This window comes from Podarcis liolepis, assembly GCF_965112155.1.
Source record: "Podarcis liolepis genome assembly, chromosome: 11".
Classification (NCBI taxonomy): Eukaryota; Metazoa; Chordata; class Lepidosauria; order Squamata; family Lacertidae; genus Podarcis; species Podarcis liolepis.
This window is the reverse complement of record NC_139565.1, coordinates 37,960,256-37,983,648: the sequence shown is the minus strand read 5'-3', so window position 1 is coordinate 37,983,648 and position 23,393 is coordinate 37,960,256. Positions and strand designations below refer to the sequence as shown.

The 23,393-nt window shown below is 40.7% G+C and overlaps 1 protein-coding gene across 4 annotated transcripts in view; it reads left to right on the top strand.

Annotated features, from left to right (window-relative positions):
- Positions 1-22,005, top strand: part of HOMER1 (homer scaffold protein 1) — a 73,619-nt gene extending 51,614 nt beyond the window's left edge. For all 4 annotated transcript variants that reach the window (XM_083465457.1, XM_083465456.1, XM_083465458.1 and 1 more), the window contains 4 exons: positions 3,404-3,560; positions 13,488-13,598; positions 14,923-15,003; positions 18,910-22,005. In XM_083465457.1, coding sequence (XP_083321583.1) covers positions 3,404-3,560; positions 13,488-13,598; positions 14,923-15,003; positions 18,910-19,098 — 538 coding nt within the window. In that variant the 3' untranslated portion in view covers positions 19,099-22,005. The remainder of the gene's footprint in view (positions 1-3,403; positions 3,561-13,487; positions 13,599-14,922; positions 15,004-18,909) is intronic.
- The last annotated feature ends 1,388 nt before the right edge of the window (positions 22,006-23,393 follow it).

Below are 23,393 nucleotides of genomic sequence, written 5' to 3'. Positions count from 1 at the left end.
CATCTGGACTTAGCTGCATAGAATACAATCTGCTCCACCAAGGCCAGTTGTGCATCAAACAGCAGTAATGGATCCAGAAGTACACCTGCTCCTTCAGAGGGACTGTGACCCAATCCAGAGCAGCCATGGATCTGAGGGAAACACCCACTAACAGCACCTCAGCCTTATTCAATTAAGTTTCAGTTTATTGGGTCTTATCCAGTCCATTACTGAGGCAAGACACCAGTCTAGCAGATTCACTGCCACGACTACATAGAATCGTAGAACTGTAAAGTTGGAAGGGATTCCAAGGCTCATCTAGTCCAACCCCCTGAAATGCAGGAATCATAACTAAAGAGTCAGTGTGGTGTAGTGGTTAAGAGTGGTAATCTCGTAATCTGGTGAACCGGATTTGCATCTCCGCTCCTCCACATGCAGCTGCTGGGTGACCTTGGGCCAGTCACACTTCTCTGAAATCTCTCAGCCCCACTCACCTCACAGAGCGTTTGTTGTGGGGGAGGAAGGGAAAGGAGAATGTTAGCCGCTTTGAGACTCATACAGGTAGTGATAAAGCGGGATATCAAATCCAAACTCTTCTTCTTCTAAGGAATCCCTGACCAATGGCCATCCAACATCTGCTTAAAAACCTTCAATGAAGGGGAGTCCACCAGCTTCTGAGGGAGTCCATTCGGCTGTTGCAGAGCTATTACTGTCAAAAAGTTATTTTTAACATTTGGTTGGAATCTCCTTTCTTGTAATTTGATTCCATTGGTTTGGGTCCTACCCACCAGGGCAGTAGAAAAGAAGCCTGCTCCATTTCCCATGTGACAGACCTTTAGATATTTGAAGATGGCTATCATATCACTTCTCCGGGCTAAACATACCCAACTCCTTCAACTGTTGCTCAAAAGACTTGGTTTCCAGACCCTTCATTTTGGTTTCCACCCTCTGCACACTCTTCAGCTTGTCAATATCCTTATATTGTGGTGCCCAGAACTGGACACTGTACTCCAGGTGGGGTCTGACCAAGGTAGAATAAAGCAGTACTATTACTTCCCTTAATCTGGACACAATACGTCTGCAGCTGTGATAGAGCAATGTATCACCAGCACATTACTGAAAATGTACTCCAGAGCACTGGGTGAGCCCATTCAGTATAGGAAAACCTAAACCAGCAGCACTGAGGACTGTAGGGGCTGAACAACACCCCCCATCACCAGCCTCTGAAGATATCCATCCCGAATTGTATTGGAACCACTGAAAAGCAGTACTGCCTACCCTCAATTTGGACAGTCACAAATACTGTGGTCAATGGTATAGAAAGCCACTGAGAGATCAAGGAACAGTAACAGAGACACACACCGCCTGTCTTTCCTGACAAAGGTCTTTGTGACCAAGGTGGTTTCCATGCCCAAACCCTGATTGAAATAGGTCTGAAAAGTTAGTCTTACACAAGAGAGCCTGGATCTGACCTGCAGCCATGCACTCAAGAACGTTGCTCAAGAAACAAACATTGGCAACTGGTCACTAATTGTTTAGATTATGGATCCAGGAAAGGTTTCTAATGAGTGGTCTTACCATCACCTCCTTTTGGCAAGCAAGGACCTTCTTGCATGGCCAAGCAAGCTGCTGCCTCCTTGTTAGATTTTACCAGCCTTGAAGAGCAAGATTAAGAAGAGAAATGTTCACCTGTGCTGATGCCAGCACCTTGTCCACATCCTCGTGCTTTACTAACAAACTCTGGATGGCACTTGAGAATCGTATGCTAAAATAGTGGAGTCAAGGTCTCAGCTGATTCAAGTGATTTTATCTTCAAATTGCTCTGCAAACAAATCACAGCAAGCCACCACTGGTTTTAGCTCAGCTAGATTATCATTAGGATTTATTAAATTTGTATACTGCCCTTCATCTCAATATCCCAGGGCAGTTCACAACAGATAAATACAAAATGAGAATACAAAATACTTTACATACTAAATAAACAAAAGGAAAAACAAACCAATAAACCACAAACACATTGGAAACAAAGTAAGTTTTATACCGCCTTCATTGCCACCGAGTAAACTTGATAATGAGCACTCACTAGTTTTCTGTTGCATTCGCCTGAAGATTTTCTCCACTTGCATTCAAGTCGTCTTCCAGCTTGTTTCATTGCCCAAACAGGGTTCTATCAAGTGGCAGAGGGAACTCGGGGGATTGTGTCAGTGGCCCAGATCATCCATGTTTTCTACAGGCAACCAGGGCCAGTCATATCAGCTGGAAAAGCCTCCATAGGGTCTGGGAACTAATTGAATCCTTCAGCCTCCAAGGACATTCCCCTGCCTCTGTGGAGGGGGAAAGCTGCTGAAAACCTAAAATGCAACAGGAAGTGATCTGATCTTGACAACAGACTGGATCACTCTCCGATCACCCTATTTCTGCTCAGTTAATGAAATCAGATGTATAGGCTATGGCCTGCTACATGTGTGAGGCCAATGGCCTGTTGAGACAGTGCCATGGTTGTCATGGCAGCCATGAAGTCCTGAGCTGTCCCAGATTTAGTGGCCTCAGCATGGATGCCAAAGTCCCCCAGAACCAACAGTCTGCGTCTCCTCAACACCATATCTATGGTTTTAATTTTTTTATTGTTTTAATGGCTTTTACTTATAATTTCTTGTTTTATTATGTTGGTTAACTGCTTCAAGGTTGTTGTTTTTTACAATCAAGTGATATATAAATTTTATGACAGATGTAATGGCAAACTGTGGTTAGTTTACAAATGAAAGCAAATGTTTCTATCTTCCTTGAGGTTAAGCAGGGGAAGGGAGAGTCCATGGGCCTTGGGGTTGTCCAAGTTATTTTCCATATTGCTAATCTTTGGCTTAGGCATACTTTCAAACTCTCTCTTTGCATATTGTAAGATGGCTAATTAATATAATGCAACTAATTTTTTACTAATTCCTGACCTGTTATTGGAGAAGATAACAATAGGTATTTTCATTGTTTACTTTTTATCTTCTATGATTAGGTAGTATCTAGTATGAAAATTCAAAAAATCATTCGCATATTCACAGTCAGATATTTGTCTTTCAAAACATACAAAGCTACCTTATATTGAGTCAAATAATTGGGCCATCTGCCCCACTAATGTGGCAGTGGTTTTCTCTTAGGGAGAGGTCTTTCCCAGCCTTGATGTCCTTTTAAGTGGCAAACCAGAGTTTGAACCTAGAATCTTCAGCGTGCAAAATATATGTGCTTATCTACTAAGCTTCCTCCCACCCCAATCCCTAGGCAATGTGTTTTTGCATCATAATCATAGAACTTGGGAAGGACCACAAGACTTGCTGGCTTCTGAAGACAATTGTATAGGCATGAGCCAGAGAACAAAAATAACCCACTGATGCTGTGGTCTCCACTATTGTGACAACTGTTTTTTTGTCCATAGTTCAGCAATCGGCAAGCACTGGGAGGCAGAACTTGCAACACTCAAGGGTAACAATGCCAAGCTTACAGCAGCTCTGCTCGAGTCCACTGCCAACGTGAAACAATGGAAACAACAGCTTGCTGCATATCAAGAGGAAGCAGAACGTCTACACAAGCGGGTAAGTTTAAAGCTTTTGACTATATATTGTTAGTGGATCTGCATGTTATGAACTAAGAAAAAGGTGCAGTAAAAATCTTCTGGCCATCTGACAATAGCATTCATGCAAGCTGAGCTTTATTTTCTCTTCTGATGAAATATATTATAAAGTTTTCATGTAATAAATTATCCCGTAGTAATAAATTATATATTATTGTATTATATAGTTTGAGTTTTATCTAACAAATCATATAAATATGTATTACTAAGTGATGTCTATAGCACTGGGTCAGACGTATAAGATTAATCTAGTGTACTTGGACTTGCCTGTATGTGAGTCAATTTAAACCATAGCTAAGCATTATTTTGGTTTAAAGGTGAATGTGCAGTGTACTGGTGCATGGGGCTAAAATGGTGGGCAACTTTGCTTCTCTTCTTCTCATGCTGCTGCTTCAGTGCTGGAAGCTAAACCATGGTTTGGTTTGGTTTAGCGTTAGGTCTCAACCTGGGCTCATGGTTTTTCTTTCTCCAAACAAACCATGAGCTGCAACCTACTGTAAGTTTGCTTTTGTGAGCTTGTGCCCATTAAGACAACTGAAACCAGTGCAAAAAAGCTGGAAAATAAATTCTTTATTCATGGAGAAGTGCAGGGGCAAACTATCTCAGTCCAGATATATGGCAGGCACAGTGTCATTTTGTCTGTGTATATTTATGTGCCTTGTGAAATGGTAGCAAGCACAATTTTTTTCACTTTATATACTGCATTGATTCATATTCAACTGAGCACTAATTCGATAAACTCATAATGTAGACAACTGTGGATATTCAAAATGATCTGCTCTCTTTTTCATCTCTTGTTGTTTCATTTATCCTCTAGTTTGTACATTCCTCCCACTCTAAACTATATTCTCTCTTTAGATCTGTTAATAAGATAAACTAAGGCAAGTTAAGTAACTGCATGAATTAAGATTCTGTAAGGGTGAAGGCATATGTAACATTTTTAGAAGAGCATTTGCCCAGGAAGGACATTCACCGCATTCAGTTCAAACATACCTTGTTGACCTCTGGAGGAAAATAGCTCTGCAAAGATAAAGTAGAAGCCTGCAATGTACTCTTCTGCCCAGCTGTTCCTCTTGGTGTCATCCAGAAGCAAATACTCCTAGAGAAGTTTTGTGCTTTTGAATTTTTCCCCCGTCTTCAATTTATGAGTTGACAAGTGAGCAGATTAAAATAAAATTAAAAAGTGGATAGCCATCTGAAGTATGGGAGGGAAGGTCAAGAATGTTGGCTGAGCTCACGCATGATTTGTTGGTATGTGTGTCTGTCATTTCAGCTGTAGAGCTGGAAGGAAGCCAGTCTTGCATTGCTGTTAGAAACACCCTTGGTACTGTTTTGTTACATCAAGTTTTATTAAATGTGTTGGAATTTTGGGTGGGTGGTGGTTGTAGACAAAAGGGAGCTGTATTTTGTATGCAAATCTGTTAAAGCCCAACATCACTGGATGCAAAAGATTTTTCTATGCATATCCCATTCTCCAGGGAGGATCACTGCAAAGTATTTATCCCAGCATGCCACTGTGATAAGAACCTTTCAGAGGATAAAGGATGGAAGTTCTGAAACTCTCTAAGGGGCAAACTACACATCATATGCAAATGTTTGTAACAAATCCCTGGCAGCTGCATTTCTGAATAAAAGTGGGTTGGGAGGGGCATATCTTCAGTCGAAAAGTGGGGAAAGGCTTTTAACCCTTTCCCTGACAGCTAGCTTCTCAAACAAGGAAATACAGTGGTACCTTGGGTACAGATGCTTCAGATTACAGACGCTTCAGGTTACAGACTCTGCTAACCCAGAAATATTACCTCGGGTTAAGAACTTTGCTTCAGGATGAGAACAGAGATCGTGCAGCGGCAGTGCAGTGGCAGCAGGAGGCCCCATTTGCTAAAGTGGTGCTTCAGGTTATGAACAGTTTCGGGTTAAGAACGGACCTCCGGAATGAATTAAGTTCTTAACCTGAGGTACTACTGTAGATACTTGCATCCTGATGGTAATCAGGATGGTAATCAGCTAGGATAATTTGGAAAAGAAAAGTCTGTCTGTTGGGAAAAGGCTTAAGCGCCTGCTCCCTATCTAATGCTTCGCTGCTCAAAATGGTTCTCTCCCAAAGCCTATTTTCTTCAGAAAAAGTGGCTGGAGGAGCAGCATTCACACGTGGTTCTTTTTGTCTCTAAAAGACTGTAGTCTTGTTCACACTTGTTTCACTAAAATCCATCCAAGCAAGATGTTTCAGTAAGCTTCAATACTGTTTTTTGTATGGGCACAAATTGCTGACAAGCAATATTGCTAAAAGGCCTATAGCCTTCACAGTGCTTAGTCGTTAACCCTTGATCCATCCACTTTTCTGGGAACAGCAGACTTCAAAGCTGTAAGGATGATTGAAACAGGTACATCAAGAGCCTCCATAATATTAATATATATAAAAACTTCAGAATATTTTACAGGCACAGTAAGCACTTTGTGGCCACTGTAGGTCAAGTCAAGTCGAGTAACCTTTATTGGCATCACATAAGAACATTTGCTACTGTAGGTGTGGGAGCGTCTCTCATTCACCATGAAGAAACTACACTGTCCAATTCACTCCAGATGTTTTTAAGCGTGTTCATGTGCCTACAAATACAATTTAAACTTAAAGAAATAAGAAAATGTGTATTTTGCAAAAGCTGGATTTGCATGTGATACCTCCTTGCCACATTGTTTTCTATAGTTTTCTTTCCTTCCTTTCCTAGTATAATTTCTCCTTTGTTTTGTGAAATTATTGACTTAAGTTATAATAACAGAGGGTTAGTTATGAAGTTGGCTGCATGTTTATGCTGAGAAATGTGTATAAACGTGGCCACAAATCACACCAGGGAAGGCTCCTGCAGTGTGCTGTCCTCTTTGGGAATTACTAAGCGTAGCTGACAGACACGGCCAAACTAATAAATCTAACTCTCCAAGGAAACCTAGGACATGTTTGTATTTAAAAAACAAATCAACTTCAATTTGTGATCACCTCAATAGCTGTAGAGGTGAAGCAAAACAGGGTAAAGTTGGGAAATCAATGTGCCTATTCCTGTAAAAGGCTGACCACACACTGTTTGCTTCCTTCCTGGGCTACTTCCATCCTCAGCAATAGCAGGTTTTTCTGGCCCTCTCTCCCCCTGGCATAATTGGTCCTCAGGAATGCTTAGTAGGTGACAGGCAAGCCTTAGCAGAGAACACAGGTTTTGTGGCATTTTTTCCCCTTTCCCTTTTCCATCTCGTCATAAAACTATGGCCCTTTTACTGATATGCAGTGTAAACCTATCCATGTATATGCCAAAGGAAGTCATAATGTATTCAGTGGTGCTTGCATCCAGTTAAGTGTGCATAGGATTTCAACTTCAGTTTTCTTTGTTTTCAACTGGCATCCTTCTGCTGGTGGAAGACTTTGATCCAGTGAAGGCTCTTGTCATCAGAATGCAGGGAGAAACAAAGTTTGCTGCTTCCCCTCCTTCTGTGCCCACACTGTTGCGAAGGGTCAGCTGGTCTCTAGAGCAGATTTTGCATAGCGATATCCTCAAAGGATGAGGGGGAAAGGTGAAAATTGTCTCCCTTACTGTTTCGCTTACAGAAGCCTCTACTGAATTAAAGAGGCTTTTGTTAGCATGGGGATACTATTGGTTATCCCTTAATTAAAGCAGTTAAATATTATATATTAAATATATTAATGCAATAAAGCATAGTGTAGTCCTTCCACCCTCGGCCAGGTGAAAAAAATGCCCCAAAGCACATATTTGTTCATAGTCCTTTATTGGCATTACTGGAAGACTTAATTTGCTGGGGAAAGTGTGTCCCTTGTTGTTTTTCCTCTATTTGTCCATCCAGTAAGAGCTGGAATTGTAGAATTTGAGGTTAGCCATGCACATGAGAAGAATCCAATTAATGCAGAATCTTACCATAGTTGATACATTCATATTGTAGGTGAAAAAACAAACTGCTAAATGTGTCAGCTGTTCTGTGCGTGTTTTGTGCCCAGTACTGTTTAAATTGTCACAGGCATTCTGAATATTCTACATTCCACTCGGAGTGTTTCTCCCAATTCCTGCTTCAGCTTCTTGCCCAAGTATCATGAATGTTCTAGGACAGAGGATATTGTTTTAACAGGTCCTGGAACATCAGTTATAATAAAAACAAGCTAAGGAAACAGAGCAAAACAAAATTCCATCCATACATTTTGCCTGGGGCTATTATCCTTTTCTTTGTTTGCTCCCACTTTCAGTTGTACAACTCTTGTACTGCAGTGCTATGCAGTTACTTGTTTTGTAGATTTTGAGTGCTGTATATACAACTTACCTTCCATGCATAGTTTAAGTTGATCATTCCCTCCTGGATACCTAGAAATGTGACCTATAAACTTAGCAAGCCAAAGGATTTCCATTTCAGCTGATGTAACACCTATTCTCAATTGGAGTTTTAGAAATAGAAGAACATATACATTTATAAATGGGAGCTCCACTCTATTTTGCTTCTTCACATAAGGCAGAGGTTTTCAACCTTTTTGAGTCCACGGCTCCCTTAACCAATTACATTCTTTCTGCAGCACCCCATGGGGCCCAGGAGCCCAGTTATGTCACCTCTTGCCTGCAGAGCTGGCAGCCTCTCACTCTTTTTCAAACAGCCTTGGAGTGTTCCCTCATCCTTCTCCCCTCTCCCCTCTCCTTGGGAGTCCTCTAGGTGGCAGCTGCTGCTGCCCTTGGCCTCTAAGCCCCGCCCCCCACCCCAAAGAGAGGTGCCTGCCAGAGGCACCATTCGCCTGTAGATCTTATAGCCAGGCTGCTGCAATAAACAGCTGTGCAAGCCTTTGGGAGGCAGAGACACAAGAGAGCATCAGTGGAGGGAGGGATGGAAAGAGGGACAGAGGCCAGTGTTGGCCACGGCACCCCTGACCATCATTCAAGGCACCCCAGGGTACCACGGCACACCAGTTGAAAACCACTGACATAAGGGATTGATTACATACAACAGTGCCTTCATGAAGGTACATAATTATATTACAAGTTGCCTTTTTTAACCTAAGGGAAGTTTAAAAGCAACTTTGGATATATCAGGAATGGATAAGCAGAATTAGATAGAAATTGTTATATGGGTCTTCTATTCATGCTTTGCTGGATTGGGGTTTAAGAGTAATTGTGGATTCTGCTGATACTATCCTTCTTTTAAAGCAACATGCTGGTTGTATATTTATTATAAGCACATTTTGTAGAGAGTTCATATTTCTTGTGTTTAGGTAAATTAACTAAATAACTAACTAACTAATCAACTAACTATTGGAATTCTACATGTTACCATAATGTGTTAAGGTTAAAAGTGCATGCAAAAATGGTTTCTACACTGAAAATGTAAATTCTAAGCTTTCAGATATCCTTGGACAATTTTTCAACCCCCTGGCAATCAGGAATTGCCTAACTAACATCAAGGAGACATTGCTTGAAATATAGAAAACTTTTATTTGAATTGTTTGATATTTGACTTGGTTCTTCATGTAATGAGTTGTGTGATGTTTCTTTTTCCTCTCTCTTTTTAAAAACTTTGTAACAAGACCCTTGAGATTTGTATTCTGATTAATTTGGAAATCTGGATTAGTCTTCTTTAGCAATACCTTTTAACATAGTAAGCACACCGGAGGGGCCACTAGGGGCGCATCAGAAGATGGCTGACAATAACACCTCTCCGACCCACACGAGGTAATTTGGAGGCTGTGATGGGAGTAAATAGCCTCACTACCCCCCCCCAGGATTGTGGGGTGGGACTGCCCTTGCCTGCTGTGCCCTATATCACCCCCAAATTTGTGGGGATGGGGCACTAGGCACAATGCCCTCCCGTGGGATTTTTGCGCTCCTGGACGCCGTCTCTGATCCACGCCACTAGCTGCAAGAACTTCAAAAGAAACAATTTGGATGAAGCGAATGCACATATTTCAAGGAAGGAGGGGGAGTGAAGACTGCTAACAGAAGAGATCTCTGATAAAACAAGACCAGTCGGAGGAACAAGTATAAATCTTGAGAAGATACGCCAAGACTCGGTATGGCAAAGGGACTGATGGGGGGAGGGAAACTTTCCTTTCTTTTATGTGATTAAACAAGAATCCCCCCCCACAAGTCAGAAATGTTGTTTTAAGGACTTAAGCTGTGGATTTAAGGCTGTGTGGAGATAAACTTTCAAACCAAAGCATGTTTTGAGAAGAGCGTGGAATGTATAAGGGCTTTGGAATGACGCAGTTAAAAGTGCCGTCGCCATATTGGGAAGTTCTGTCGGAGGACTTAAGTCTGGGAGGAGAAATAGAGAAATAGAGCTGTTTTTATATTGTGGGTGAAACTCCTCAGAGGGACTTAAGAACGACAGTTCTGTAATTAAAGATGGAAAGAGCAATGTTATCTATGAAGGCGATTATATATGGAAACCATCTCGATTTGAGGACTGGAAGAACGGAAAAATTCACACAGGATTATTATTGGTGTTTATCGGCTTAAGGAGACCATCAGAAGAGATCATAAAGAAAAAAGAGAAAATATATGAACAAGATGTGACGTGGAAACAGCAAGATAAGACTGGATAGAATTATGAACTTTGTTTGGACTGATTTGGACATTAACGCAGTAGCAAGAAGATGATCAGAATCCCTCTTCGGATCTTGAAATATGGGTCCCCTCAACAAAATTTAAAATTTGGCTTTGTAATTCGGAATTTATGTGATGTGATTTGATTTGATTGGCCGGTTAATAAAAATTATTTAAAAAACAAAACAAAACATAGTAAGCACACCAGCATCTTTTAACAGCTTATTGCTAGAAGCCAAAGAGTAATTTGGTTCATGACAATAGGGCCTAAATCCAGTTAGAGTCATGTGTGCTGTTAATAAACCATTGTAATTATCAGATGATCAGGACCAATACATTGGCAGTAGATCCTAATTAATGGTTTTCTGTGAACATGCAGATGTCTCTGGCTTCACTACTCCCATAGCATAGGCAGAAGCAACAAACCACAATCCTTGGTTTAGCATGATGTCCAAAGACCCAGTATGAAACTGATGGGACTTATATTTGAGTTCACAGTCGGGCCTTTTGTGTGGTGGTGAAGACAGCAAAGAAGGCTTAGTGTGCTGACTGCACTGCATATTTGAGTAGCTGGCCAGCAGAACTGTTCTATGTGGTGAGAGGAATGTTGACATCTGTCCCAGGGAATAGTGTTGGAACCATGGGAGGCCTGCTGTGACGAGTTTGACAGGCCTTTGAGGATAAAAGTACTTGTCTTCATGCTAAGTTTAGTGCCACCATTATTATAGAGCCAGGGAGCTGTCCAGCAAAACATATTGCCCAATCCTGTGGGATTGGTTTCAGCTGATGAGGCCTGAAAATATGGACAAGGTGCTTGCAGCTCTTTAGCCTATAATATGTCCCCCGCCCCCAGCAACCCCTGCCCATCATGGCTTATTTGAGCTGGTCTGGGTTGAAGGTGGGAAGGTGGCCAGGTGAAATTATTATTATTATTATTATTATTATTATTATTATTATTATTATTAACCCCATCTGGCTGGGTTTCCCCAGCCACTCTGGGTGGCTTCCAACCAAATATTAAAAACACAATACAGCATCAAACATTAAAAACTTCCCTAAACAGGGCTGCCTTCAGGTGTCTTTAAAAAGTAAGTTAGTTTCTTATTGCCTTGACATCTGCTGGGAGGGCGTTCCATAGGGCAGGCACCACTACCGAGAAGGCCCTCTGCCTGGTTCCCTGTAACCTCACTTCTTGCAGCAAGGAAACCGCCAGAAGGCCCTCAGCACTGGACCTCTTTGTCTGGGTTGAACAATTATTGCTTCTACCCTAAAAAAAAGTCCTGGAGTTGCTAGTTACAGGATTTTTATAGTAGCTATGTCATGGAAAACTCACTTTCTACATCTCAGGCCAGAATTACACACCAGCCAACTAATTTTTCTATAGGAATGTGAGATAGGCATCATTTTCTCTTCCACCCCGTATTTGTCATATGCAGCACTGTTTCCATTCTGCTGCAGTTCATCTTCCATCAAATACTGTTATTCACCTTGCTGTCTGCTGTGGGAAAATTTCATAATTTGCATAATGAATTAGAAACTTCATCTGCATGTAAAGACAGGCTCTGGTGGGTTGAGTGGATGAGACCAATAGTGGGTCCAGTGGTCAAGAAGGTAGTTGAATAGTGTCTTGTACGCCTCCTTCCAACAACTCCTTAGGCCCAGCTGGTACCAAACGTATTGCTGTGCTTTCCTTTGCTCCACATCAGTGAGACCAAGAGAAGGATCTTGTCGTCTGGGCAGCCCAGGATCTCCATACACACTGCCCAGGCTTGCATCCCAGGGAGGTCAACTTGGTGGCATGACCCTGCTTTGCTTTAATCACAGAGAGTTTCTTCTCTATGAAAAGGGATACAGTCTGCCTGACTTCTAGTTTCCCTCTTCTTTTGTAAAGGTTCAACTCCCCACCGCATTCTGTGAGCTCACATGTTGTGGTTGAGCTGTTTTTATTAATTTCCGTTTTCTCTTTCTTTACAAACCTCTATACTTCTGAGTACCTAGGGAGTCCACAAAGCATGCAGAAATTACAGCCTTGTATTTGAGTGGCCCCATTTTGCTTCCAAAATGATAGGCGCTCAAACACCTGAGCTTGCTATTATGTGGAATGATGATAGTTAAATGAGACCTTTGAAGTTAAAAGCAGTATGCCTCTGAATACTAGATGTTGGCAATAATCAATGGAGGAGGTGTGTTTCTTTCATGGCCTACTAGTGGGTTTTCTGCAGGCCTTTGGCTGGTCAAAACAGCGCCGGATTAGATGAGCCCTCTTATCCAGCAGAGTTTTTCCTTTGTGCTTATGTTTTAATGCCCTCAAGTCACATTCAGAGGATTTGGCTGCCGTTAAATAAAAAATAGCATTGGGCATAATCCAGAGAAAGTTAAGCATGCTTATGAGTTGTTGAACTTAGTGCTACATTAGTATTTAATTGTACAGTTAGGTCCCACTGAATGGCGCAATCTAGAGAAAGTTAAGCATACTTCAATTCTATTAATGTTTTCTACAAGCACCTAAGTGACAACATGCACATGGTCTGTAGAATTGTAAGTATTGATGTTTAAATCACATTGTTTTAAGCGTCCATTGGTTTTGTTGTACAGTGCTGGTGGAAAAATACAGAGGTTAATTAGAATTTTGGGGAAGTCTTTGGATGGTAAAGGTTTATGAATTACTAAAGTATAGGGCGGTATCATCATCATCATCATCATCATAGGTGTGGGGTTAAAATCTTTGTGTGAATCATTTTAGCAAACTAGTTACACATCATTCTACTATATAGTGTCAACTAGAAGAGTGCAGTTTGAAGGAGAACAGTCTTCATAATTAAATAAGCCATTCTTAGGTTTATATTTATCACTTTAATTCCCAACCAACCCATTATTTGATTCAAACTTTGTCACTTTTAGAAGCACTAGCATCAGGCACAGAACTTAAACAGTGCTCCACCATCATTTCATAAAATACTGTGCAAAGCTAATGAAACCATTTCAATAAGTAAAAATAAAAAAATTCCTTCCAGTAGCACCTTAAAGACCAACTAGGTTAGTTCTTGGTATGAACTTTCGTGTGCATGCACACTTCTTCAGATACGAATCTGAAGAAGTGTGCATGCACACAAAAGCTCATACCAAGAACTAACTTAGTTGGTCTTTAAGGTGCTACTGGAAGGAATTTTTTTATTTTGACTATGGCAGACCAACATGGCTACCTATCTGTAATTTCAATAAGTGTTAATGCTGTGATACAGATGCTTAGTAAAGCAGAAATGTCCCATATGGTCCTATAATTGTATATTTATCATTTGTATTTATTTTTACAGGTGACTGAGCTGGAGTGTGTTAGTAGTCAAGCAAGTGCGGTCCACACACATAAAACAGAATTAAACCAGACAATACAAGAATTAGAGGCAACGTTGAAGAAAAAGGAAGAGGTACTTGCTTGCATTTGTTAATTGACTTTTTAATAGCCCTGATTATTTATCTCATACACCATTCATAGTATTGCATTAGCTTGTATCAAAATACGGGTTACAAAAATAAGTTGTCTAATTTGTTGTTTTTTTATTCTGTTGACTAACATCTAGAATGAGATGCAAAATTCTTTGCACAGGGAAAACCATTTAGATAAATATGGGTTGTTTCCCCCAAAAAGCACACATTTCTTTCAAAAGTCAGTAGCTTTCCTCTGTCCTTCCTAGAAGTGTGAAAGCAGGCTGACAAACAGGCCATAACTCATTTCTAAAAGATGGCTTTTATATACTGGTTCAAAGTGCCTGAAGAGTCAGGTGTATTAGAATTAAAAGTACTTCCTCTAGTGATGATGATCGGCAGACTGACCCCTGCAGTATGAGGCCATGCATTGGTGGGAAGTTCAAAAAGCGTCTTTGTTGCCTTTGGCAAAGCACACTCACTTCCCCAAAGAGTGAATAATAGGTAGGGATTGCTTTTTATATCACTTCTCTAGTCCTAGAAGCATGCTATTATTTCGCTGTCAGTAATTGGCGCCAGATGTTTCAGAGGACAGTTCAAGATATCTCACTGCAGTTCCGAAATAGCATGCCTTCAGGGAAGCTTCTTCCTAGTCACCTAACTGGTAGACTTTTATTGCACAAAGAAGTGTTGAGTTGTTCACTACTTCCACAGATGTCTACTTTAATTCTTGAAATCATTCTCTTCACAGAAGGCAAGTTAGGCTCTAAGCCAACGTTATTAGTATCTAGCCTGACTAAATGATTCCAGTGTTGTTTTAGACTTGGTCATGAATTGTTGCATATATTTCATTACGATTCCTCTGGCTTTCTTCTTGCTATAAAATAGACAGTTGTTCACAGTCCCTTGTAACTGAAATTTCAACTTTGTTCTTTGCAGCGTTCCCTCCCTGGTGTCTTTAGCCCTGAGAAACTGGCTCTCTGGCAGCCGATTCTTATGACTCAGTTTCAGCTATTGCTGCATAATCATTAGCAGATTTCTATGCTTATGAACCTGAAGCACAAATGATGCTTCCTACTGGGAACTGTGCATGTTTTGAGAAGCATGCTGAAGTTCAAAGCTCTAGGGCTGGCCAGATGGCTCTCAGGGTGATACAGTTTGGCCCACTCTCTGACTCTAGTTTTGCTGCATAAGTACCTGGGAGAAGTACCAATGGGTTCTGCAGCATTGGCAACCCTGTGTTGTATGTCCAGATTGGATGAGGAGGATTTGTCCAGGATGAAAGTTAGGTTGACTTTGGATAATATGCTGTTTTATCCCCTTTAGGAAATAGAAAAATTGAGACAAGAAATTGACAATGCCAGAGAGCTTCAGGCACAGAGGGACTCTTTGACTCAGAAGTTACAAGTAAGTTACAGGGCGAATAGGGTTGTATCTGCTTGTAGGTAACAATAAAAAGGAAAGAAGTTGGATAATTTTGGATCTTGAAGACTTGTACAGACAGACAGTTTGGGGGTGCAGAATAGCCCCCACCTCCTTGCTTCTTTGATGGGGCTAACTGTGTTCCTGCAGTGTTTGTGTGAACATTGTACAAGTGTGATGGAAGAAGGGAAGCTTTGTCACTGCGCAGGGAAAGCCCGTTCATGTTAAACAAACAAACAAATCATGAGGATGAGTGTCCTAGTGCTGAAGAGAAGGACTGTACATCTTTCAAGGGGGGAGCAAACAAATAAAAGAAGTGATGTGCTCTGGTGTGGGTATGTGAATTCCCTTTCAGACTTCCTTTTCTTAATAAAAGGTTACATACCGGTAAGTATTCCTAGAGTTCCAGGGTGGTCCAATGTGTGGCCCTATTTTGGCGGCTTTCAGCAACATTTGATGTCCCTGTACAGCCCTCACTTTGCCTTCCCAAAGCTGGGTAAGCAAGGTGCTGGGCTTTGAGAAGGAGGTGTGAGGGCTCTGATAGGCTTCTGGAGCCCCCCTGCCTCCTTCCTAGTTAGCACTTTCCCAGCTTTGGGGAGGAGGCCAAAGCTTTATGCCTCTTTTCCAAAGAAAGGCCCTTAGAGTTGAATTTCCAGATCCCTCCAAGATCAGCAAAGAATTACAAGCCCACGAGCACAAGCTGTTCGAAGATAATCCTCCCATCTCATGCAGACAGGTCAACAGAATGCTCAGATGCAATATATTGCCCCTTGAGTTACTTGGGGATATTTGATGGTCAGGAACACGGCAGTGTATTTTCTTGGGACGAAGCAGAAGAGGGCTGTCTAGAGCAGGGAGGGTTGGGGAACATGTGGGCATTTAAACATAGTTGCGCTCTGACCGCCATCATCCCTGACCATTAGCCATGCTGGCTGAAGCTAATGGGAGTTGGAGTCCATCAACATCTGGAGGGCCAAAATAAAGCCTTATGCTGATGCTTTCCTAAGCAGGTAAAAATGCTGAAATTAGTATCTGGAAATTTGGACTGCATTTTATATTTTTATATTTCTATTGAATGGCAAACAACCAAACTTTGATAAGCAGGTAGGAGTAATTTCTGCTAGAACACAGAAATACATATCTGTTGCAATTTATGCTGGGAATTTTAGCGTTCATAGCTTTTGAAGCGGCATTCCTTAACAAATGGCTGCAGGCCTTGATGTCTTTCATCTCTTCAAATGAGCGTATGTTTTAGATCTTGATTGCCTGTAGATTCTGTGTTTTCAAAACTGACTGGTCAAGTTACTTGGAGATAGCAAGATTATATACACACTCAAATGATGTCATGGTCTGTTATTAGCCAAATGCTGCACAGTGCATTTTCATTTGACATGTATGACCATTCAGTGGAATCTATGCCCTTGACAAACTTTAAAAAAAAATCTTAAATAAGTGCAACAAAAGAATCCTTTGCAAAACAATTTTACGTGGTTACATGTTCTTTCCTACAGGTAACTCGTATCTTATGCTTATTTTATTTACGTGAACACAGCTTTGTGTGGGGCCTGGGGAAGGATAAATAAATAAGGAGCAGAGGAAATCCACACCCACACACCCCCATGCAAAGCTGTGGTTGTGGACTTACATGGCTTTGGGAAGGCGGTGTGAGCACTTTGGCAGCATCCCAGAGCCCTTGCACTGCCTTCCCAAAGCCAGGCCACCGCTAACTTTAGGAAGGCGCTCTTGCACCCTGGCAGAGCCCTTCCACCCTCCCACAGCCAGGTAGGCAGCCTTACAACTTGGGTGGGGCTGGTTTCAGGGGCTTCTGGTGTTACACATTTTTGCATATATGCGTGGACTCACAGAACTGAACGCTTGTGAAAGATGTGAGTTATCTGTAACTGGGGGGGGGGGGGAGTTCTTAACTACCATTTAAAATCCTGTTAACAATGACCTGGCTCCTGACACTGCCAAAAACAAAGTTTTCCTTTTAAATCCATTTGTAATTAAATGATGCTTAAATGACTAAAATATATATTTACTAGATGCTAAATCATATTGTGTAGGCTAGTCCATGCATCTCTATCTATCCTCCTTTCCCTTCCTAATTGTATGTGAGGCAGCAGCGAAAGCTAATCATGGTATATACCGTATTTTTCGCTCTATAACACGCACCTGACCATAACACGCACATCGTTTTTAGAGGAGGAAAACAAGGGAAAAAATATTCTGAATGAAACAGTGGACGTATCATTTTTGTGCTTCATGCTGTGGCCACAGACATGTGATCTGATGGTGAATTTGGGGTGACCCAATGCAAAAATCCTGAGAATCCCTGTGGATCCATGCTTTGTAACCACGTTTTTGCACCATTGCAGCCCCAGGCAACAGTGGGTGCATGATTTTTTTTTGGGGGGACAGGCTGTAGCCATGGACATGCTATGTGCTCTGATGGTGAATTTTGGCTGACCCAATGCAAAGATCCTGAGGATCCATGTGGATCCATGCTTTGTAACCACGTTTTTGCACCATTGCAGCCCCAGGCAACAATGGGTGTGTGATTTTGGGGGGGCAGGCTGTAGCCATGGACATGCTGTGTGCTCTGATGGTGAATTTGGGGTGACCCAATGCAAAGATCCTGAGGATCCATGTGGATCCATGCTTTGTAACCACATTTTAAGTGGGGAGGGAAGGAAAAACACAGAAGGCTAAGAATGCAGGAGAGGGCTATAACGTGAGGAAAGGAAGGCAAAAGTTTCCCCCCACCCACCCACACAAGCCAGCCAGCGTGCGCTCTCTCTCTCTCTCTCTCTCTCTCTCTCTCTCTCTCTCTCTCTCTCTCCCCCTCTCCCTCTCCCTCCCACCAGCATGACAGAAGAAAGCATTTTAACTGCATTAAGAACTATTTAGCAGCGAAACCTAAGCTTTGCCATCCCTTAAGAGGTACAGACACTGTAATCTTCCAGATCGCATGAATTTACAGGCAAAACACTGTTTAAGGATTTCATCCTTTTAAATGGAAGAAAGCATATTTGAATGCTGTGTGTCTCCAAAAACAAAAAGCAGGAAGTCAAATCAGAATTTTAAGCCGAACCTGTAATCTCTCTTCCCTTCACAAACATTGTTCCCTCCGGAGCAGGGAGAGGAATTAGAGGGACGCTCTGCTTTCCCCTCTACTTGCCTGGAGGGGAGGGGCTTTCCCTGCTCTTTGTTCCGTTTGAGCAAACACAGTAACGAAACAGAGCAGGGAGGGCAGTAAGACCCTGAGGCAGAATGCAGGAAAGCCACCACTTCCTCTCTCACGGAGCTCCCTTCTCCCTGAAGCGCGGTTTGATTTTTGCCTCATTTTTCGGCTCCAGGGACCACACATTCGCTGCATAACACGCACAGACATTTCCCCTTCCTTTTTAGGAGAAAAAATCTGCGTGTTATAGAGCGAAAAATACGGTAGCATGCGACCCTCGAGGTCATTTTTGTGAGCACTCTGATGGGGTCCTAGATTCCTCCTTCCTCCATCCCAAAGCCTAGTTAGCTCATTCCCAGCTTTGGGGAGGGGGTGGGAGGGCTCTAGGACCCTGCCAGGGTCTCTGTGTGTCAAATTTTGGCCTCGCCTCTGCCCCCCAACCAACAAAGCAGTGTGGGGCTTACAGCTTCTGGGTCAAAGTTCTGTTGCAGCCCACTTGGTATGAAAAGTTGGACAGCCCTGATGAAGATGCTATCCTACGTAGATACCTCCATTTAGGAATGTGAGCCTCTCTCCCTATTTGTGAGTAAGAGATAACCCTGTTGAGCCTGATGATCATTCCAGCTCCATGTTAACTGTATAGAAAACTGATAAAGATAATACTGCATTTACAAATGACATATATTGCTGCTTCTTCTTTTTTTAAGGAAGTGGAAGTTCGAAACAAGGACCTAGAAGGACAACTGTCTGACCTAGAGCAGCGTCTGGAGAAAAGTCAGAATGAACAAGAAGCTTTTCGCAATAACTTGAAAACACTTTTAGAAATTCTTGATGGCAAAATCTTTGAACTAACAGAACTACGAGATAACCTGGCCAAGCTAATAGAATGCAGCTAAAGAAAACGGGATTTCAGTGCCAACCTTCTTAAAGATGCACTGTCTCTCTTCATAGGACTTTGTTGGGCTCTGCATCAAAGTTGCACAAAATTAGGAAAACGCTCCTCCAGGAGGGCCTGTTTTAAATTTTCAACAATATATTTCAGTGTAAAATTTTAGAATTCAGCTTGTAGCTAGTTGGGGAAAAATAATAACTTGAACTACAAATTACCTCCTTGTATATAATTGGCCATAGATAACTCGAAAGATATTAACAGTAATTGAATGCAATCCTTTTCTATTATTAGCCAGTGAAATAATAAGAAGTGCCCCATATGGCATCCCTTTTAGTGTTAGACACATTGTAGATGATCTGTCTTATTTTGTTTTTATTTTGTTGGTTAAGACACTCAATTGCTGTGTTTTGTGCAAGAACTTTGCGATGACAGCCCTCTCTTTTGTTGTAATCTTAATAATTTCTCAGGATATTTTGCACTGTTAAGAAATAGTGCATTACTAATTAATTCTTGCCAGGAGTGAGAGAGAGTTGCATCTTTAATTCATACCTGCTTGTATAGAGTTCTTCCCCTTTTTATACTGGAAGATACTGTATTTATTTACGATGTTCACTCTGGTGTTCACTAATATTGTCCAGTGTATGGTTTACTTTTCTCTATTTAAGTTCATGTATGTAGAAGTTCTGTGTTCCATTTTGAAGCCTATCTATGAAGACAGGTGAGTCCCTGAAAAGTATTTTCAAATTTGCTATATACAGATAAGTATCCATCTAGTCTTATTTATTAATACCACATATGTTTAATATTCACTGTTACCAACATATGTTTTAATAATTCTTTTAACCAAAACTTCTTCAGAGTAATCAGTGCAGCTTGTTATAGATATATTGTGGATATACAGCAATTGCCAGGGTGTTTACGTTGACCTTGCTCAAAGAAACTGTATAATCACAGGAAATTGGAGATCTTTTCCCCTCCTCTTTGAACCTTCACATCACATGTTTATCAGAACCACACCAGGCAATATTCTGAATTTCAAAACAGGAATTGAATTCAGTTATCCTCAGTGAACATGTTTTTAAGTTGTTTTGATGTGATTTACAAAGACTTTTGCCAAACATGTATTTCTTTATATAATATTTTTTATTTTAAAGGGGGGAAAATGAAAGGTAAGCCAAGTGTCAAATGTCTGCTTACTGAATGGGAGTTGCATTATGGGACAATCTTGCTGTAAATTGTCTAATATTGGAGAGGATTTTTAAAATGAATGGGGGGGGGGAATCAAACACAAAGATGCACTGACCTTTTCTTTACACCCAAATTAATTTGAATGTTAAATGCAAAATCCAGCTTGAATATAAACTCTGTACAATAGAATTTTTTTTCCACTTAAGGACTGCTATTCAAAACTAGATAATATAAGTCGGGTTTTTTATGTGTGTACTGTATGTATATACTGTATAATACACGCATTCTAATTTGTATTCAAAGTGGGAGAAATACATGGTGGGTTAATTTATAAAATGCCATTTTCTTTATCTGTAATATAACAGGTGTCTCCTGAAATGTCAGGATTACTGTTTAGCTAACAGTAAATTATCATGTATTATACTGTATGTACTGTACACATCATTTGAGTTTCATCCATATTTTAGAGTATTCTGCCACTTATTTTATTTATTACTGGAGAAAATATTTGTTCATTGCATTCATACGTAAAAGCTTTCTATGGTGATTTTTTTTTTATAGCTAGATGTTAACGATGTGTAACTTTATCAGGTCCAGGACAGTAGTGATTACCTGATTTTAATTTACCTGGAGAAGTTTGTACCTGATTCTCTTGCTATATGAGTGTCAATTGGAAACATCTTCAGAAAAGTATAAAATTGGTGTAATTGTAGGAGGAATGAAGTATGTTCATGAGTGTTATTAATTATAACAAGTTAGAACAGAAATTTGATGGCAAAAAATGTAACATTATTTTTAATGAGATCAAAATTTTTAATACAATGACATTTACATGTGGGAAAATAGTTTACAAAATATTTCCACTGAAATGCTGTGTATATGTGTGGTACAAGAAATTTATTTGTATATGTACACATACACACACATGTATATACAGCACATGGAAAAATTTAAATGTGCACATTTTTAATATTTTCCTATTGAAATTAAATTTGAAAATTGGAAATCAATATTTGAGAATTTCTTTTCTCATGTATATTAAGATGCTTGACTTTGGGTTCTTTTGTTTGTAAAAATAAAATCTATGAGGGCTGCACCATTGAACTCCCAAAAGTCATCCAATATGTATATGGGATAAGTGGAATTAAGTGCACATATAAATAAAATCCTATTCTTAAGAATATTTTAATGTTCATTTACGGTAGGTGGGTGTTTAGAAATTGTATTCTAGAAATTGTATTCTGAAATTCCTAATCATACCTACTTTAGCCACTACACTTCTGTATTATTAAGGTAATAATTGGCATAATGGACAAAGTCATGTTTTCCCCAGAGACTGGTATTACATATTGTATCTATCTTAAGAGAAACTGTGGGAATATATATGCCAGAAAATGTTGGGTACTGTGGACAAACAAACAAACAAGAAATTACATAGGAGAACAATTACCCTGTGTACTTGTCATGTGACAATTATGGAGACTTGTTTTAAAAAAAAACCATTCTTTTAAAACCCAACAAATACAGTTTTTATTTTGAAATACAATTGCTGTTCTGGAGAATGTACTTTACTCAATTTTTTCTTCTTCAGCTCTTTTTAAGTATTACAAACTGTTCAATGGATGGCAGCATTTACCTTAATCCTTCAGGTGCTACTGGATTTTGAATTAGAGTGTCATGTTGTGAAATTCTGACTTTGACATAAAAAGGTTTTATAAGTACATCCCCGTCTGGAAGTTGGTTATTGGAGCCTCTTTCTCATAACTCTACTCCAGAATATTCCAATATTTCCCCCAACACCTAGTCTGGATTCAAGTAGATCCATTGAAAGAAATGTGACTGAAGTTAGATGCTTTGAAATCAATGGGAATTATTAATCATGAGTAACTTAAGTCTAATTGGTTTCTGTGGGTCTAGTGTAATAATGACCAAGTCTGGTTCCATCCCAACAGTACCTTAACTACAGCACATGTATGGAACCTTAGTAAGCAAGATGGAGCATAACAGAAAGTCCGATTGATTGATTGATTGATTGATTGATTGATTGATTGGTCAGGTCTCCAAGAAACCAATTGACAGGCAATCTGGAGTTTAATGTGGCCAATTTCCTCCTTGCTGCTTTGTGAGATCTGTGAGATCTGATTGTAAATGTAAGGCTGGATCCAGAGTTGCCCTTTGATAAATAGAAGGGATGACAATCCAGTGAATGCTCCCAAGATGCCCCTTTCCTCTTGCATCATCATCACCACCCCCAAGCCACCTCCCGCCCTGTTCTCCCCTCTGGTGCAAGAGACCAGCTTCTTTGGAAAAGGCTGAACTCTCAATGTCTGGGCTTGAGAAGCAGTCGTCTACATATCATCTGCAGGAGGTAGGGCCTCCACCTTGAGCTCCATTTCAACTTCTTGCCTTGCGGCAAAAGGCAAACCCTGCACTGGGCACAAGAGCCAATAGCAACAAGAAGGCGGCAGCCGCCGCCACTGTTAATCCCCCACCTGGAACACAAGCGGCTGCTTTGGAGAGGCACCACCCACTCCTTCCATAAGAACATCCTGGGAACGGAATTCTGCTCATAGGAACCCAAGCCAAAATAACTCTCTAAAATTCTTATGTGATAATAGATAATATAATTCATTAAAGTTAATAAGGATGTAGTTCGAAGGACACCTACACTTGAACAGCCTCAATTAATTCAGTGTGAATTACTTTCAACAAAACATGTATGGAACTAGACAGCAGATTAGCTTTTCCCATCCTTTGTTGCAAGCCAGCTCCCCACAAAATCAAGGTTCCTTTTGGAAAACGTAAGTAGAAAAATTCATTTCCACACTGTACTGGTTCTTTGATTTTTGTGCCAAAATGGCAGTATTATTGGACAATTTCCAATAGATTTTCTGATCCTGGCAGAGAAGAGGGGGTAATGGTTAGGGAGACTCACATAGAATACTGCCAGAGTTTAATACTTCATAGCAACTTTGTAGCAAGCAGGTCTTTCATGTGAGTAGTCTGGGTAGGTGGGTGACTAACCAGTTGCACAGGATCTGATTAATTACATGTTGGAACTCATAGCAATCTGCAGGGCTTGTTCATAGTTCTTAAGTTTGGTCTCAATGG